The 17,613-nt window shown below is 33.4% G+C and overlaps 1 protein-coding gene across 1 annotated transcript; it reads left to right on the forward strand.

The window, feature by feature from the left end:
• Nucleotides 1-43: 43 nt before the first annotated feature.
• LOC126829669 (actin-related protein 5) lies at nucleotides 44-16,885 on the forward strand. The gene is made up of 19 exons (XM_050559691.1): nucleotides 44-79; nucleotides 2,922-3,040; nucleotides 3,409-3,497; nucleotides 3,796-3,900; nucleotides 5,989-6,100; nucleotides 6,749-6,844; nucleotides 7,672-7,865; nucleotides 8,583-8,699; nucleotides 9,780-9,878; nucleotides 10,227-10,307; nucleotides 10,542-10,670; nucleotides 11,215-11,364; nucleotides 11,825-12,017; nucleotides 13,271-13,335; nucleotides 13,546-13,640; nucleotides 13,756-13,839; nucleotides 14,015-14,132; nucleotides 14,704-14,815; nucleotides 15,388-16,885. Coding segments are annotated over exons 1-19 (2,160 nt in total). The 5' UTR covers nucleotides 44-77; the 3' UTR covers nucleotides 15,588-16,885.
• The last annotated feature ends 728 nt before the right edge of the window (nucleotides 16,886-17,613 follow it).

Below are 17,613 nucleotides of genomic sequence, written 5' to 3' on the forward strand. Positions count from 1 at the left end.
CAATTTAGCAACTCTTCATTTTTTAAAGTGTAGAAATATCCTCGCTTCCGGTGCCGCTTTTTGTAAACAAAACAAACATGTGAGATTTAATTTTTTAACTCTATTTTCTATTAACACAACGCAAGTAAGGTTCCAATGTAATCACAATAATAGCACCCTCACATTTTGTATTGTGAGTTCGAAGGAATTATTTTTTGTTAATTTATCTGGCTTATTAATATAAGTTCCTATAATGCAACTCAACACTATGACTATAAGTATATATGATATGTAACAATAATGTTCAGTGTTTACAGTAAGCTACATATAACTCAACTCACAGTTTAATTAAATGATATTAATATAGAAATATATATGAGGAAACAGTCTTGGATGAAACTCCTGTCAAACACTTTCCAAACGATTGAAACTAGGGATGTATAGCAATATTCAAAAAAGGAAGCCGAAAGCAAGCATTCAATAAAGTAAAGACCTGTAAGTCTTACATAACATAATACTATGTTATGTAAGCTACGACTAGAATCCTTTGTTAGAGATCATATTGTATCACACATGAAAAGAAATGGGCTTTTCAGTACTAAACAATCTGGTTTCCTATCAGGTAGATCAACATCACTACAAATGTACTAGAAAAATGGACAGACTTATGCGAAAATTTGAGAGTATATAGTTATAGAATCTCAGATTAATGAATAAACTGGTTACATCATTCCTGAGTAATCGTAAACAAGTACGAGTTAGAGTGAATAGTAGCTACTCCGATTTCAAACCAGTGACAAGTGAAATACCACAAGGTAGCGTACTAGGCCCGATTCTCTTTGTCCTGTACATAAATGACTTGCCCGAGAACTTGAAATCAGACTGCTATATGTTTGCAGACGGGATATTTCAAACCCAGCCGACAACGAGATATTACAAATTGGTCTAAGATATGGCTACTACGATTTCATCAAGATAAATGCAAAGTACTCACTGATGAAAAATCATCCCAAGAAAACATCTACAATTATGAATTAAGCAATACAGAATTGAAAAGGAAAAGGATGTTGGGGTTATCATAGATCAAAAACTGAGTTTTAAGGATCATTTGAAAGGGTGACCCGTGCACCGTACAGAAACTTGGTCTCGGCACGACGAATGCACATGCTTCTGTGTCTTATCTTGAAGTGATTTCTTGCATACGCTACGCACTCAGCGGTAGAGTCTATGATACTATAAATAGCCATCGCACGTGCTATGCTCTACACTTCTATCAACTATTACAGCCGTAAAAAATCTATTGTTGACAATTCTGAATAGCAGTAATATTTAGCATATTGGTTATTACAGCAGCTTTAGAAATTATGTTTGTTTATTTTTTAAATTGGTTTATCATGAACTGTAACATTAGGAGCTGGATCTTTTGGTTTAGTACAAATAATATCTCTGAAATACTTGTGTTGGGCAAGAACTTGATACTTAGCAGTAGTTTCATTTTACTTTTACAAGGTTCTTAAAACAATTGTTGAGTTGCCTAACATATGTGTTTCTAAATTCAATTTATTGTTCCAGCTTTCTGTCATGTTTTGTAAAAAAGTAGTCTTGATTATCCCAGCCTATTAATCAAACGTAGAATGATCGGTAGACTGGTTAAGGGAGAATACTTTCAAAACAAGGGCATGTAACCTATTTTTTACTCACACGTGCTCGGATGTTATGGGCGACACTCGGAACCATCTTTCAGTGTATTATTTATGGATGATTAAATGGTCATAGCTTATTAAGTACAGCATAACCGTTTATTTAGTGACTATAAATTTTTGAAACTGATTTAAGGCTTGGTGTATATACATGTATAGATATTGTGGTGTAATTGTTGAGATATTTGGAGATATTTATTTATGGTGGGTTACTTACATTTGAACAAAAACATAAACAAAGTTTACAGTATTATGGGCCTCATAAGGAGAACTTTTTCAAGTCTAGATGAGAAAATTTTCCCTCTACTCACTTAGACCTCACTTAGAATATGTAAATGGTATTTGGAGTCCGTGTAAAATCAAGGGTGTAACAGCTATAGAAAATGTCCAGCGAAGAGCCACAAAATCAGTACCAACCCTAAGGAATATGGAATGATCGAGGAATACAAGATAATATCAGAACTTCAAAACTACAACCCTGATATCTGTATAAGAGGTCATAACAAAAAGCTTGCTATCCAAAGATCCAACAAAAAAATCAGATCTAACTTCTTCACCGAGGGAATAGTAACGATCTGGAATGATCTACCCAAATTAGTAGTAAATGCGCCAACATTAAAATCATTTGAAAGCAGACTGGATCGATACTGGAATGATCTAGAGATAAAATTTGACTTTAAGGCTGACTTATTTACCGGAGGTAGTAGAAAAAATCAACACATTGATTACGAAGATCTGAAAATAGTGACCAAGGCCAGCTTTCAGAAGATGACTTGTAAGTTGGAATGAAACAGCTCTGGTGAAACAGTTCTGGCAAAAAAACTACCCGCACCTGTGGTCCAGCACATTTTTTTGCCATTGTGCTGTGATATGGGATGCAGGATGTTTCGTAACCTGGCTGTTTCGTACTTAAGTGCATGTAAAAGTTGTCTTGTTCTCTTGATATTAACCAAGGTACGAAACTGCTCATGTTAGGTACAGATGAACTAAGTATGAAGCAGCTAGGTTACGAAACAGCTCACATTCGTGATATGACATGTGAATATCATAGAACATTACAATGCGCAGATTTAAACAGTAAACCTATTGTTCTAAGATATTCAGCAAAATATTTGCCACCATGTTGGCCAAAAAGAGAAAGATCAATGCCCAGTTTTTGTAGCGTTGCCGTAAATAAGTTGTCAGTATGATTTACAGGGAAGCTTAATACTTGATATTATTTAAATCTTTAATATTTGACAGGTCTAAGGCTACAGATAAGAATATTTATACATTTAATGATGAAAAGACTGTTGCTGATCCAATTTTAGAATATTCACCAACAATTGCAGAAAATAAAGTTCCTCTTGTTATTGATAATGGTAAGTGAATCAGTTGATTTATACCCACTCCTACACCTTTCTTTTGTACTTAAACACCCTTCATGTGATGAGAGACTTGAGGGTTTAATCCGTTAGGCCCATGAACTTCATAGTCTGCAGTCTTGTAATAAAATTATCAACAAAGGCAAATACAGGAAAGCAGAGTTTTCTTTTTTATTCCAATACAAGTGACTATAAAGTTAGATTTAAAAGTCTCATTGCAACATTTTAGCACAATAGGAATTCCTTGCAAACTACAATATTGTGATATGAATCTAAAATGTAAGCCAACTTAAAACCATGGTCAAGTAATTTATTGATTTAAACATACATTTTGAATAAATCTTTATGATTGTTTTATTATACAGGGGGATATCAATGTAGAGTTGGATGGGCTACAGAAGAAAACCCCCAGTTTATATTTAAAAATATCACGGCTAAACAAAGAGGGAAAAAGGTGAAACGATTTTTTATGTTTATTATTATTATTATAGAAGATTTATTTAGTGGTGCCAACTTTGTCACCGACCAAGTATTCTCTTTAAGAGGAATACTTTTACGACAGTTTAGTTCTTATTAAGTTTCCATTGAATAAATGTGATGCCATCTTGTTAATGTTATATATATCCTCATTATTCTATTAGCTGGAGCGATGTAGAAATCCCCAAAACCTTACACTCATCATTTTACATATCGTAATACTGACTTACAGTTAAAACATTATTATATATAATGTATATATTATTAATTTTCAGGAAAATGAGATTCAAATAGGTAATGATATAAGTAATATAGAAGTAGTTAGATGGAATATAAGAACACAGTTTGATAGAAATGTTGTTACTATGTTTGATGTACAGGTAACTATATAGTATCTATATTTAGCTAATGACCTAGTTTGTGTCGAGTGGACTTTAAACCCCATTTCTCTCTCTCTCTCTCTTTCTCTATATATATATATATTTAGTTGCATATTAAATATTCATTATATAAGAGCTAAATCTGCTTAATGCAGATCTTTCGTTTGGCCACAAAACTTATATAAATCATTAATTAGACATTTATTTACACGTCTAGCCCATAATTAACTCTCTAGAGTTACATGGACTGTGGTTGGGGAGTTGGTCTCATGACTTATAAGAACCTTTGACAATTGGAATACCAAGAAGAATATTGCCCTGATCTGACAGAGGGAAGTAGGTGACAAAATCAAATTTTGCAAAACATGATATATGCTGACTGAAATGCCTTTCAAAGTAAATGACATATAAGCCCTAAATTTAAAAATTTTACCAAAGGAATTAAGTACAGTACCATTACTCTGTTTTGTCAGACTTTGTCATCTACAAAAGTTTCTAATTACTTCATTTTGTGCCATGCCTGGAAATAACTGGTCGGACAGGGACAAAGTCTGATCGAATTCTGCAACTTGTCAGGTGAAACTGTCTGTCATTTTGTCTGAGGAAGAATTTATCGGCATATTTTCGCCATTTTCAGAAAATGAAAGTAGATTAAACTGCTACCTTTCGTGAATTTCTAATTTGCTATCATTGCTCTATATTCTATAACTTGTATGTCACAACCCACAATCGGAAAATGCACATAAAGATCTATTCATCCTTAGTGCTACTTTTTTATCTGAAAAATGTCACAGTGTAGTCAATCAACCACGCAGGCTTGCTTCTATGGCCGTAGTCTCGAAATTCTATTCCCAGACATAAAGATACATGTAATGATGGCGAGTGAGAGCAGCTCTATAATTTGAAATCTAACTATTCTAACACCCAACAAATACAAGGTCATAACCGGAAAAAAAACCTACAGGAAACCAAAGATTGACAGGACCATGCCTTTTGGGCAATCAAAAATTTTTGATATCGTGATTCAACTCCATGACTGAAGGTTCAACAAAACCAGACCCAACTTTTCTAGACTAAAATTTTGCGTAGAATATGATGCCGAGTGGTAATCAGTCTGTTGTTTGGGCGTTTTCAAGATATTAGGGGTCAAAGGCCAGTTGAGGTCATTTTCACTAAATCTTCCTAGTGTAAAAATGGAAAATTTGACCTTTTAACCTCCGGGGTCACAAAGAAGAAAAGTGAATTTAGCAAGTTTACATTTTTATTGAAAGAATGATTACCTTCGATCATTTTCAGCATGTTTTCATGATATATAAGAATGGCTGCGCATTCACTTTCAGTGCAAATGACCTCCTTTGACCCCGAATATCTCGAAAATTCCCTAATGGCGGACTGATTACCACTCGGCATCGTATTCTACGCAGAATTTTGCTCTAGAAAAGATGGATCTGGTTTTGTGCATCTGAAAAATAGTATTGTATCATATCTGATGAAAACCATACAGAATATGAAAAACACACAAAGAACTTCAATGAAACAACAGAATTACTTTGTGAAAATTAAGCAGAATAGTAGAATGTTAAACTCCATTTTATTTTGTGAAAATTATCACAAATATATATTTCAAATTGTTAGATCACAGCAGAATAGCCTGAAATATAACAGGTTCTAGAAAAATTATCTCCCTTGCATTATACACAGTCTTATGTTAGTTTCCAAATACTAAGTAGTTTGTTGACAAATTGTGTATAAACTCATTTCTTTCTTTTTCTTACAAGTGACTAGTATGAGAAATAAAAATAACCATTATAATATGTGGGGTTTATTGATAAACAATATTTTATTCAGGATAGGGTTCTATCTAAACATAAACTCAATTTTAGTCATGGGTGAATATGTGGTCTTGTTACATTTGACTGTTTGGAATATGCTGTATCATGTAATTAAACTAAGGGAGACAAGTGATATATTTACCTTGTCATTTGAAGTAGGCTATATTGCTTGTTTTTTGTCACATAATGATCATTTTTGTCCAATTTTTACAGTATACAGTATAATATATTTTGTATTCTATATTTGTTTTACTAGGAACAGATATTTGATTATGTGTTTACACACCTTGGTATAACAACAGAAGGAAAGGTTGATCATCCTATAGTTCTTACTGAACCTCCATGTAACCCTAATATATCTAGACAACGTAAGTTCATTATATGTCCATGTATGATAAGTTGTTTTACTGCCCTTGATTTGAATTACTGTAGGAGTACTCAATTGAATATTCTGGAATTAAATTGAATCCTAAATATAGTGACAATTGAGTGAAAAGGGAGATTTCGGGCTACAATGCATGCACCGACTGCATAAAAAAATATCTCAACCTGCCATGACAGCTGAAACATATTTATTGTGTTTATTAATGTTACGATTCTACTCAAACATCACCTCTGTTGTTTGGACTGACATAACTGTGGCAGGATGGGAATTCTAAGTCACTCGACATTACACAAATCATTTATATAATGGCAGAGGATGATAAAGTGATCATAGCTAGTGAAGCTTATGTGAATTGTATTAACAAATTTTATTAAATTTTGCATTTATTATTGGGCTATCATACTCATAGTCTAAATTCTAATTTATAATTATAAAATATGGGAAAAATGTATTGTGTCACATTTTTGTCTTCCTATACAATTAAGTTATGTTCCATGTCGATTCACTGCTGCAAATATAATATTGGATTTATTGTACACATGTAATATAGTTTTTACAGACTTAGCTTAAAATCTAATCCTATGTCTAATGGCTGTTGTCAATTATTAAATAGAATTGTATTTTATTATAGAAATGTCTGAGTTGTTATTTGAATGTTACCATATACCAGAAGTTACGTATGGAGTGGATGCTATGTTCAGCTTTTACCAAAATAAACCACTTGAGGGTAAATTTTTTAAACCCTGTACTTTTGAAGTGTTTTAATGTAGGTTGGGTGTTAAATGAGAGAAACATAACCGATTAGTAAGCTAGATCTTTAACCACATGGCAACTTGTTCTGACCTCACTGAGACTTTGTATTGATTCCTCGTTTCTCTATTATTTCCATGTACTGTGTACCATGCTGATAGGATGGTTGAATTACACAGTATTTAACGTTTTAAAACCTAACTACTTAATGGAATCAGTGACAAATCTAAACTTGGGCAAGCCAACCATTTTTATTTTTGTTATAGAATTACTGTATGAAAAGTATTGCCTAGAAATGACCACCAGGTTGAGCTAATAAGAACATCATTGTATATTTTTGTCCCACTAGACTAGGGTACATGTATTTTGAATGTACTAATATGGCGATATGTGTTACTGAAGTGTGGACTGTTCTATTCATTTGGAACTGTTTTGTATTTACAGAGTTATCTTCATTGAAATGTTGGAATCGCTTGAAGTTAGAGTTCTTTAAGATTTCAATTCTGAACTGGCTGGTTATGTTTGACTAGTCATAATTAAGGATAGGCTATACCCTATAATTGCTTTCTTTTTGGATTTTGATTGGAATCTTTTTAGGATTCCCTGATCTATTGGATTTCAGACTTTCCAATCGTTATTGTTCTTGTCATCAAATAATAAGTATTCTTTTCAGGTCGCCATTTTGTAGATAGGGTACCACAAATCACCCAGATGTTAGAGTGACAGAATCGCTGTCTTAACCCCTAAACAATAATATAATAATAACATCAGTATTTTATGAAAGTATTAGTATTTTAATTTCAGAAATAAACAATGCTATTATTGTTGATTGTGGTTACCAAGCAACACATATACTTCCTGTTTACAAGAAACATCTACATGCTGTCAACTCTCGTAGAATTAATTTTGGTGGAATTCATCTTGATACGTTCATGCAGAGATTACTTCAGTTGAAATATCCAGGTCATTTTGCCGCCATTACACTTAGTCGCTGTGAGGTAAAATACTTTCAGATATTAAACCTTTGATCTTGAATCTCTTGGGTAGGTCGGGTTCTCTGATTTCCTTCCAAAGGTAAAGACCCTTACGTGCAAGCGAATTATTGAACTAAATTTGTACAATATGTTAGTCTTGAAATGACCCCTAGTTTGTGTCACGTGGATGTAACCCCCTCTCTCTCCCCCTAGGGGGTTGGATGGCCCAATGGTTAGCACGTGCGTGCTGTATCATAAGGCCTGTCATTGAGTCAACTGGCATGGTTTCAAATCCCCGGTTGTACGTGACAAGGAGTAGGGTCGCCTGTCCAGCCTCGTGGGTTTTCTCCGGATTCTCCAGTTTCCTCCCACTGCTAAGACCCCTACGCGCAAGCGAATTATTGAAATAAATTAAAAACCATATGTTAGTCCCGAAATGACCTAGTTTGTGCCGAGTGGAAGTTAAACCCCATTTCTCTCTCTCTCTTTCTCTCTCTCTCTCTTACTCTCCCTCTCTCTCTCTCTGGTAGGAAATTTTCCTCCCACTGATCCTACTAAAGAAGGTAGATACAGTATGAAAGAAAGTGGTATGAGGTGTTTAAGAAAGATTAAGCATACACTGCCTCACAATATCTTGGACATGGATAGGTTGCTATTATACATTTTTGCCAATCTTTAGTGAAATTTTATTCTAGAGAATAATACATGTTATAGTGTAAAATTTGGTTTATATATTCCCAGGGTTTACTACGTGATCACTGTTACCTAGCAACAGATTATTTAAACGAGTTAGATCAATGGACGTCCACTGAGTATTATACAGAAAATGTACACAAAATACAATTACCATACAATACAGTGAGTATATATATATTTACCTTTATCCAGAAAACATTATATCAAAACATGTTTGATTTATGTGTTTTTAAACAGAATAATAACAGCTTGTAAAAATGTGAGCATATAAAACAATTATATGGATGTCATTTAAAAATATTTTTGGCACCTGTTTTCAAATATTCTGATTAGATAGCATAATACTTTCCATAGAACACAGGCCAAGATAATTTATCCCCCTTTTAAAAAAATGCTCTGATTGACACTGTTCAATAAGTATTAACAGGAGTGTATTTTAGTTAGAAACAACTCTTAAATAGCCATACAAAAAAGTATTCAGGCAGACAATACTTTCAAAGTTTTTGTTTTTTATATTTTTTATTTTGCCAAATGATCACTAGGCTAAATAACATCTCACAAACAACACAAAGTTTCTACATGGTAATTATAGCAATTTATTTACATAATAACTTATTCTTGTTTTACATAGCATATTAATTCTCTTACTGCACACTAAGATGAATACAATTTAACTAATCGTCGTCGTATTTTAGGGCTGTAAGCATAGATTTTGTATATCTAATGTGCCTGATTCACCTATAGAGTATAATTTCATTCATTTCTTTCTCAAATGACTCATTATATACCAAAAATTAAGTGAATGATACTGTATATACTAAGAGAGTTCTCAGTCATGAGTCTGAATTGAATGAATTGCCATCATGTGACAATTCTACACTGAACACTGTTGTATCATTGAATGAGTTTTGTCTCCCCATCTTGTATGTTACTAGTATGCCTATAGTCTACTAACTATTAGTAAGACATATTGATTGAACTGCGCTGTTCGGAAAAAAAAAACCATTTATTTTATCTTTGTATACGAATTTGAGGTTTTGCAACCCATATACATATGTTCTGGGCCCTGTTTCTCGAAATCTTAACTAAAGATAAATTCAAATTTTAGTAGATACTTCAATTTTGATTGGCTAAGCACTAAAATCAACCTAATATTATCCAATCAAATTACTAAAATTTGGATTTTATCTTAGTTAAAATTTCGTGAAACAACCCTATGTACTATAAACAATTTATTTTCAGTCTTCAGGAAGTCAATTAACTGCTGAACAGCAGAAAGAAAGAAGATTACAACAAATAAAACGACTAAAAGAAGTTAATCAAAAAAGACGACTAGAGAAGGTAGATATTAATTATTTTCTATTATTAAGACTGTCCAATCACTAAAACATACACAGTATACAAATACAAAAAAATCAGCTAATTTTAACTATGTAAACACAGATGTCTTCTAGTTTAGATACTTATCTTGTAGTCATAATCATCTGCCTTCTTGAGACATTTAGGTAAACTTTTTTCTGTTTATATCCAGCTTCAAGATACAAAAATGATTACATCACAAACATGATTATTTGATAAATCTTTGAATTGTTGCAGCTTTAATTGTGTACTTTATAAACCAAATCTCTTCAATAATAATAGTTGCATAGAGGTATATTATAATGTAGTCAAATTATTTATTATCTATAGTTGAAGAGTGATGAGGATCAATTAAAAGAATTAATGGCAGTCCAAGAATTGATGTTAGATGGAGACAAGCAAAATTTTATTGTAAGTACCTGTATACGTAACATTCATTTTAATTCTTTAAAGAATGTTGGAAATTCATGAAAATTTGGATGAAAAACTTTTTGTTTTGTATGTCTCACTGAAATGAAGAAGATAAATACAGAACTCTTAGATATGTAACCTCCAGTCTTGGTGACGTTATTGGTACACCATTAGCTGGAAGTTCTGTTGGATAAAAGTGAATTTAATTCAAAGCTATTTTATTGTAAACTTTAGAAAGCCCTGTATACAGTAGGATTAAAGACATCAGAAGAACTACAACAAGATATTAATAAATTAACAATAGGTATACAACGTGCTCAAGCTAAAATACTGGGAGTTGAACCACCTCCTGAAGAACCTGAGGTAATAAAACTCTCTCTCTTAAAAATATATAAATCTAAAACTTTTTATATTTTTATTTAATGCCTACTTCCATCATAGGGATATTCCTGACAGGATTGGGGGTTTCATTGTTGAAAGTCATGAGCCATGGTGGCTAAGTGAGTAAGGCATTTCCATGCCAACCTGGAGGTCCTGTGCTCGATTCCTGCGTTTGCCAAGAAGTTCATCAGGATTTTCCAGCATAGTTCCCCCTTGTCAATGTCGCAGGACAGGGACAAATAGTCATTGGGATGGACAAAAAACCAAAGTCCTGTGTACCCATTGGCATGAACGTAAAATATCCCTTAGCCACTGTCCAGGCCAAATTTGCCTCATAGTCATAGCACACTGTATGGCATAAGCCCGACTTCATTAGCTCAGTTGGAGCAGAACAGTAGGACGTTAAACTCCCATTTCATTTCATTTGTTTAAAGTTTGTGTTGTCTTGTATATTGTTTATTGACAGATCTTATTTGATCATGTTTGTCATAAATGTTTTATTTTATTTAAACATGTTTATATACAGGTAAAGAAGCCAATCTTTAATCTACTCAATATACCTGATGATCAACTTACACAGGAACAGTTAGAAACAAAAAAACGACAACGTATCTTAAAAAGTGCTCAAGATGGTCGAGCTAAGGCACAAGCTTTGCAAAGAGCTAAGAGACAAAAGGTAAAAATGCTTGAACTTTATGCTTGCTATGAAGTATTTTAAACATTAAAGCTGTTTATTGCCATTTGAGGGATTTTAAATTCATTGCAAACTATGATATTGCGATAGTTAAATCTCATCTGTCCAAATATTTTGCAGCATTTAGCGCCACCTATAACGAATGGGTAAACTCTTTTGAGAGGCCTCTTTTTATTCCAGTTGAATCAAATCTGGACATTATCTACTGTTCATATTTTGATTTTGTTTCCATAATTGTCCCCCGACTGAGTTCAATGATTAATATTTCCCATTAAAGCTAAGCAAAGCTAAGACATTTCTTTGGAGGTTGCTTTGTTTACTCTTTGAAGAACAAAAATACTTGATAAAAAAAAAAAAATCCCTGAAAGTTTGGAAGGCTGATCCATATTTCCTAATTCTTTAAGCAAATTAATAATAACAAAATTGAATTTTACAACAACAGGAATTAGAAGAAGAGAAGGTTCTAGAAGACAGACGTAAGAATGATTTCCTTGGCTGGTTGATGGAGGTTCGTAACAAAAGACAGAAAATATTAGAGTCACGTAATGTAAGGAGAAAGAAAAAGGGTGACATGGCTAAACGCCGTACGTATGCCTCACAACAACGGATGAAAATAATCACACAGTTGGCTCAGAGTAAGTGAGAACTTTCTTCTAAAAAACTGATTCCCTCAGACCTCTTTATGGGTTCATTATCTATACTAATATTTGTGACTGTCGTTTATCTGTCTGTTTGTTTGTTTGTCTGTCTGTCTGTCTGTCTGTCTGTTCGGGGTTGGCGGCTACACTAGGTCTGCCCCGAGTCTGAAATTTAGGGTATAGGGGTAGCTCGGACTGGGGAGTAACATAGGCCAGGTGGCGTTTGTCTATCACTTCCGGTTTCGGAGTTAGGACCCCCGAGCGAAGCCGGGCATTCTTCTAGTACTGCATAGAACTCACTTATTGTGGATTTGAAATAAATGGGGTTTGATGTCTTACTTTTCTGCACAAACTGAGCTAATGAATACGGACATATGGCATACATTGTGTGATGAGGGAGGCTACTGCCTGCTCTTATTTCAATCTCTAACTGTAAGAATTTATTTAATATGTATACATGGAACCTCAGTTTTTACACTCCATCTGACCAACAAGATTCTTTTTCATCCCATGCCTTCTAACCTGCGCTACTGAAAAGTTGATGGAATAATTGATGTCAGTATGCCTTTATGTGACACTCGCACATCCCAATTTGTAATAATCCCAAATTAAATAGTAAGGAGAACCATAACAGATGACAAACCCACAGTCATTACAAACATATCACACAGACAGTAGAAAATGATAAAAGTACTATCAAATTAAATGAATGGATCATGGATGCGGGAAGAGACATTGGGGATGCCCGATTCACAGTTCAGAACGTCCAGAATTGCAATTGAGTAACGCGGAATTCAGTTCTGTCACAGTTCTGTCAGTCCCTACAACGGAGGTGGTGTGAGTAGAATCGTGACGTAATTAAACACAACGAATATGTTTCGGCTGCATGGTTGGTTGAGATATTTACTTATTCCGTCAACGCATGCGTTGTAGCTCGAAATCCACTTTTTCACTCGATTGACATTATTTTTGTGATTGAGAGAATTCAATTCCAGAGCGTTCAATCGAGTACCCCCATTGAGTGCCCTACAATCCTTGATCTGCAGTGACGGAAACTCTCAACAAGGGAGGTAATCACAAAACACAAAAAAAGTAATCTTTTTCCAAACATTCTAATGTAATACTATGTTATGAGAGGTATGTTGTTACAAGCATAATTAGGTCATTCTATTTCAAATTTGAAATTATTTTGAAAACAAGAAAAAATTTTTAAATATAGTGTCTAATACAGATGTCTTACATATTTCTAGAGTCATCAAAGAAAGAGGATACATTTGGTCAGAATGATGCAGATTGGGAAGTTTATAAAGAAATTGTAAGTTATAGATTTATTATTGTATATATACGCATTCTTCAAAAATAATGAAATTTATCATTTGCATTTTACTACACCTAGAATGTGCAATTAAAATTAAATTGTTTTTAAAAAGATTTATTTTGGTTTGAAATGGAAAAGATTATTGTGAATAATAATTGCGTGCATATTTCTAACACCAGATTGTCAATTTATTTTATTATCTTAAAGAATCCTGAAATGGGAACAAGTGATTCTGAAGCAGAAGATGAAAAACTTGAAGAATTAGAGAATATGCTACGAGAACATGATCCAGAATTTCAGAGGTATGATATCATCAGTTATATTCCAGTTATTTCTTTTGTTTTGTGTTTTCTTGATTAGGCCGTTAAGTGGGACGATAAACCTTAACCCCATTTCATTTCATTTATATTTTTACAGGGAACTAGATTTTGGTGGTTTACCAGGAGGAGAGTTTAATTTAGCTGAATATTATCAACTACATTTAGCAGTAGAGAAAATAAGGCAAGTATAAATATAAGTTTGTTGGATAAGGAATCAATGGTTGTATCCATTTTTGCCAATTGTTTATAGATTTACACACATCTACTTGAATTGAAACAAATTAAAAAATCTCAGGTTATTTATCTTACGGTTAAGAACAAAGCATTTAGATAATTATGACAATTTGTATATTTAGAGTACCAGAGATATTATTTCAACCATCAATGGTTGGTATAGAACAAGCTGGTATAGCAGAATCTATGGATTACGTCCTTAAAAAATATCAACCTGAAGATCAAAATAAACTTGTAAAGGTTAGTAGGAGGTTGAAAGTTTTATCTTGTATATTACATGTTATTAAATCTGAAGATCCTGGATTCCATACTAGTGTTAGACGAGAAAGTTCCTTTGAGAGAGAGAGCGAGAAATGGGGTTTAATGTCCACTCGACACAAACCAGGTCATTTCGGGACTAACACATGGTTCAATTTTATTTCAATAATTCGCTTGCGCATTTTGTTCTTTGCAGTGGGATGAAACCGAAGGACTCGAAGAAAACCCACGAGGTTGGACAGGCGACCCTATTCCTTGTCACGTACAACTGGGGATTCGAAACCACACCAGTTGACTCAATGACAGGCCTTATGATACAGCACACACGTGCTAACCATTTGGCCATCCAACCCCCCAAGTTCGTTTGAAACAGACTTTCAATAGTAATGAGGATTCATATGTCTCTGCTGTTGCCAATGGTTAATCATTGCCTGTTGGTATAGAGGAGTTTAGATGTCACACAAATACAGAATGGAATCTCTTACCATCCTAACCATAATATAATCTTTGTACTTTATAGTGAATGTGTTCATCTTTGCATATTATTTTTCAGTGTGTATTTTTGACTGGTGGTAATTCTAATATTCCCAATTTTAAAGAAAGAATGGAGAAAGAATTACTAGAAATGAGACCTTTTCAGTCAACTTTTACTGTTTACAAAGCTGGTCAGATTTATTTCTTTTCTTAGTAAAATTCCATACTAGCAGCTGAGGAATTGTATTGTAAGATTCCAAGAAATTAATGGAATATGTTTAGAAAAGTAAAGATTTTTTAAATGTAGTCTCTCTTCTTCTTGAGGCCTTCACATCTGTATTTAAAATCATCTTTGACAAATCAGTGGTTCTTATAGACCCATGTCACTTTCTTCCCTTTTCCATCACAGGTTTCCTCAAATCCACCCTTATTTTGATATCCTAGTATCATAATATTAATGTTAAAAAACTTTAAACCACAATAATTGAATAGTCCCAAATTAAGTCTGTGGTAGCAGTATTTTGTGATCGACCCGTAGCAGTATTTTGTGATCCAACCTAATAGTTAAATATATAATTTAATACATATATGCATTGTGCACTATTCTTTTCCAGTTTGGTGTTCCTCCCTTGACTAAAACTCCTCCCCAATTCCTACCCTTGCTAAAATTCCTAGCTGTTTGAAAACCACTGTTTTACTTCTACATATTAATTTTAACAATGACAACTGTTGTATATTATGTGCTTGTGTTTTTCTATTACAGCTAATCCAAGTCTAGATGCATGGTTAGGAGCTAGAAAATGGTCGCTATCACCATATTTGAAATCATCATGTATAAGAAGAGAAGATTATAATGAGATGGGAGAAGGTTATATTAAAGAACATTTACTATCTAATCAATTCTTTCCTACACCTATACTTGTACCTAAACCTACTCCAACAACAGTCAGTGGTGTATCTTGATTGACAGACTGGCATATCTTGACTGACACAATGGTGTATTTTGATTGAGATTAGTGTAGCTTGATTGACAGACACATTGGTGTATTTTGATTGACAGATTTGTGTATCTTGATAAATTGTTTTGATTGACAGATTGGTTTATATTGATAAACCGTTGTTAATATTGGTGTATCTTGGTAGATTATGGTATATTGGTTTACAGATTGATAGATTGCTGTATCTTGCATGCTCGATATATACACCAATAAGAAATGCATTTATTTTTTTTATCAGACAACTGCTGGTTTCATTTCATTTATCAGTCAAATCACATGTAGTTGTTACAGATCTATGTGTTTTTTGCTATAGATCTATGTGTAATTATTATATATTATGCATACTGTGTATAATTGTTACAAATCTATGTGTAATTGTTTAAAGATACATTAGTTAGCAGTTTAATCTGCCTATTCCAAGTCTTTCGTTAGGCTTCAGATGTTATTGAAATTATTAATTGGACCTTTATTTACATGACAAGCTCAAAATCAACTCTGTAGAACCTCGGAGGGCATAGACAAAGCTTGGATTTAAAGAGTCGTCCATTTGATTATTAAATCAATAAATGACTGACCAAGCTAACGTTTATCGTTAGTCCCTGACGTCACTATCGGAGACTGCCGATGAAAGGCCTGTCAATCAAGTGTACCGTAGCCATTGAGAATGTTACTTGATAATCGAGAATATGTGGGTAGAGTTATCTCTCTCAATCAAATGATCGGCAATTCTCGGAGACGGTGCGGAGACAGTTGATGCCTATTTTTAGTCCAAACTTCCAACCGTGACAACTCCATTCAGAATAAAGTAATTTGACTGAAATTTTCAATATTTTCTTTTTTTATATTTTATTTTGAAATTAATATATCAAGAATGACCAACTCTTTATTAAACTTTTAACTAATGTATCTTTAACTGATCTGTATATTTGCTATGTATTCGTGTGTTGTTTTTACAAATCTATGTGTACTGTAATTGCTATATATCTATATTTAATTGTTACATAATTGTGTACAATTATTATGTGTATATTTTATTTTACATATATATTTGAATTGTTGAAGATTTGTGTACGAGAGTGTTTCATGTAAAGAAGACTATTAACTGACCATACAGGTATAGGGGATTAGGATAGGCGTAGATGTGTCATTATACTGAATATACATGTTTCATATCACTTTCATCTATTTTTTTAAAAACGATCTTGTTTGTAATTTTTCAGAAGTTGAGATTAAATAAAAACAAAAGCCTAGTGGGCTAGAAAAAATTCATCAGTATTTATAAATTTACTTATAATTTGTTAAATATTGGTTTGAGATTTATTTATTTTATGCAATCTATTTGACTTTATCTTTGACAACATCTTTGTCTTGTTGATGTGTTTGTCTTGTGTGTTACTAGTTAATTGGTAGGGGCTATGGGGACCTGTGGTACACATACTATTTGATAATAATAGCAGGACTCGGCTTTACTGTAGTACCCTTAACAAAAGAAACAGAAAATGAAAATAAAAATTACAGGTGGGCAATACGAACTAAAGGGATGTTCGAGACAATGGTCGAGGACATTCGTTCAGGGCCACCAAGTGAATTTTATATGCCGAGCAAGGTAGATTTTGGGCCCCCATCCCACACCTGTGCAGTGACATTAAGACCATAAACTACTTGGCAATACATTTATGTTCAACAATCTTTATTTTTTAATACCTGAACTATAATACATTCCAATTCAGAGTAAGGCATCGCGGGCTTTGCTGCACGAATACTGGCCATTTATGGGCCCCGAAGCAATGTAGGCCTACTCACTGCACACCCTCTCATCAGGCCTTCATTTGTTAATGTAATTGTAGGAGCTAACCGCGTTACCCAAACTATCTGTCATATAAGACTGAGTTCTAATTTCTACACAAGAAAGAATATAGTTTGCTAACATATCTTTAAAAATATTTTATAAAACAGTCGTTACGAAGTTCTGTGTAAATAACTGTACATAC

Source organism: Patella vulgata, chromosome 1 (assembly GCF_932274485.2).
Source record: "Patella vulgata chromosome 1, xgPatVulg1.2, whole genome shotgun sequence".
Lineage (NCBI taxonomy): Eukaryota > Metazoa > Mollusca > Gastropoda > Patellidae > Patella > Patella vulgata.

Coding starts and splice junctions, on each gene's coding strand:
- LOC126829669 (XM_050559691.1), top strand. Junction 6,845..7,671: donor CCAAAATAAACCACTTGAGG/GTAAATTTTTTA, acceptor TTTTAATTTCAG/AAATAAACAATGCTATTATT. Junction 7,866..8,582: donor TTACACTTAGTCGCTGTGAG/GTAAAATACTTT, acceptor ATATATTCCCAG/GGTTTACTACGTGATCACTG.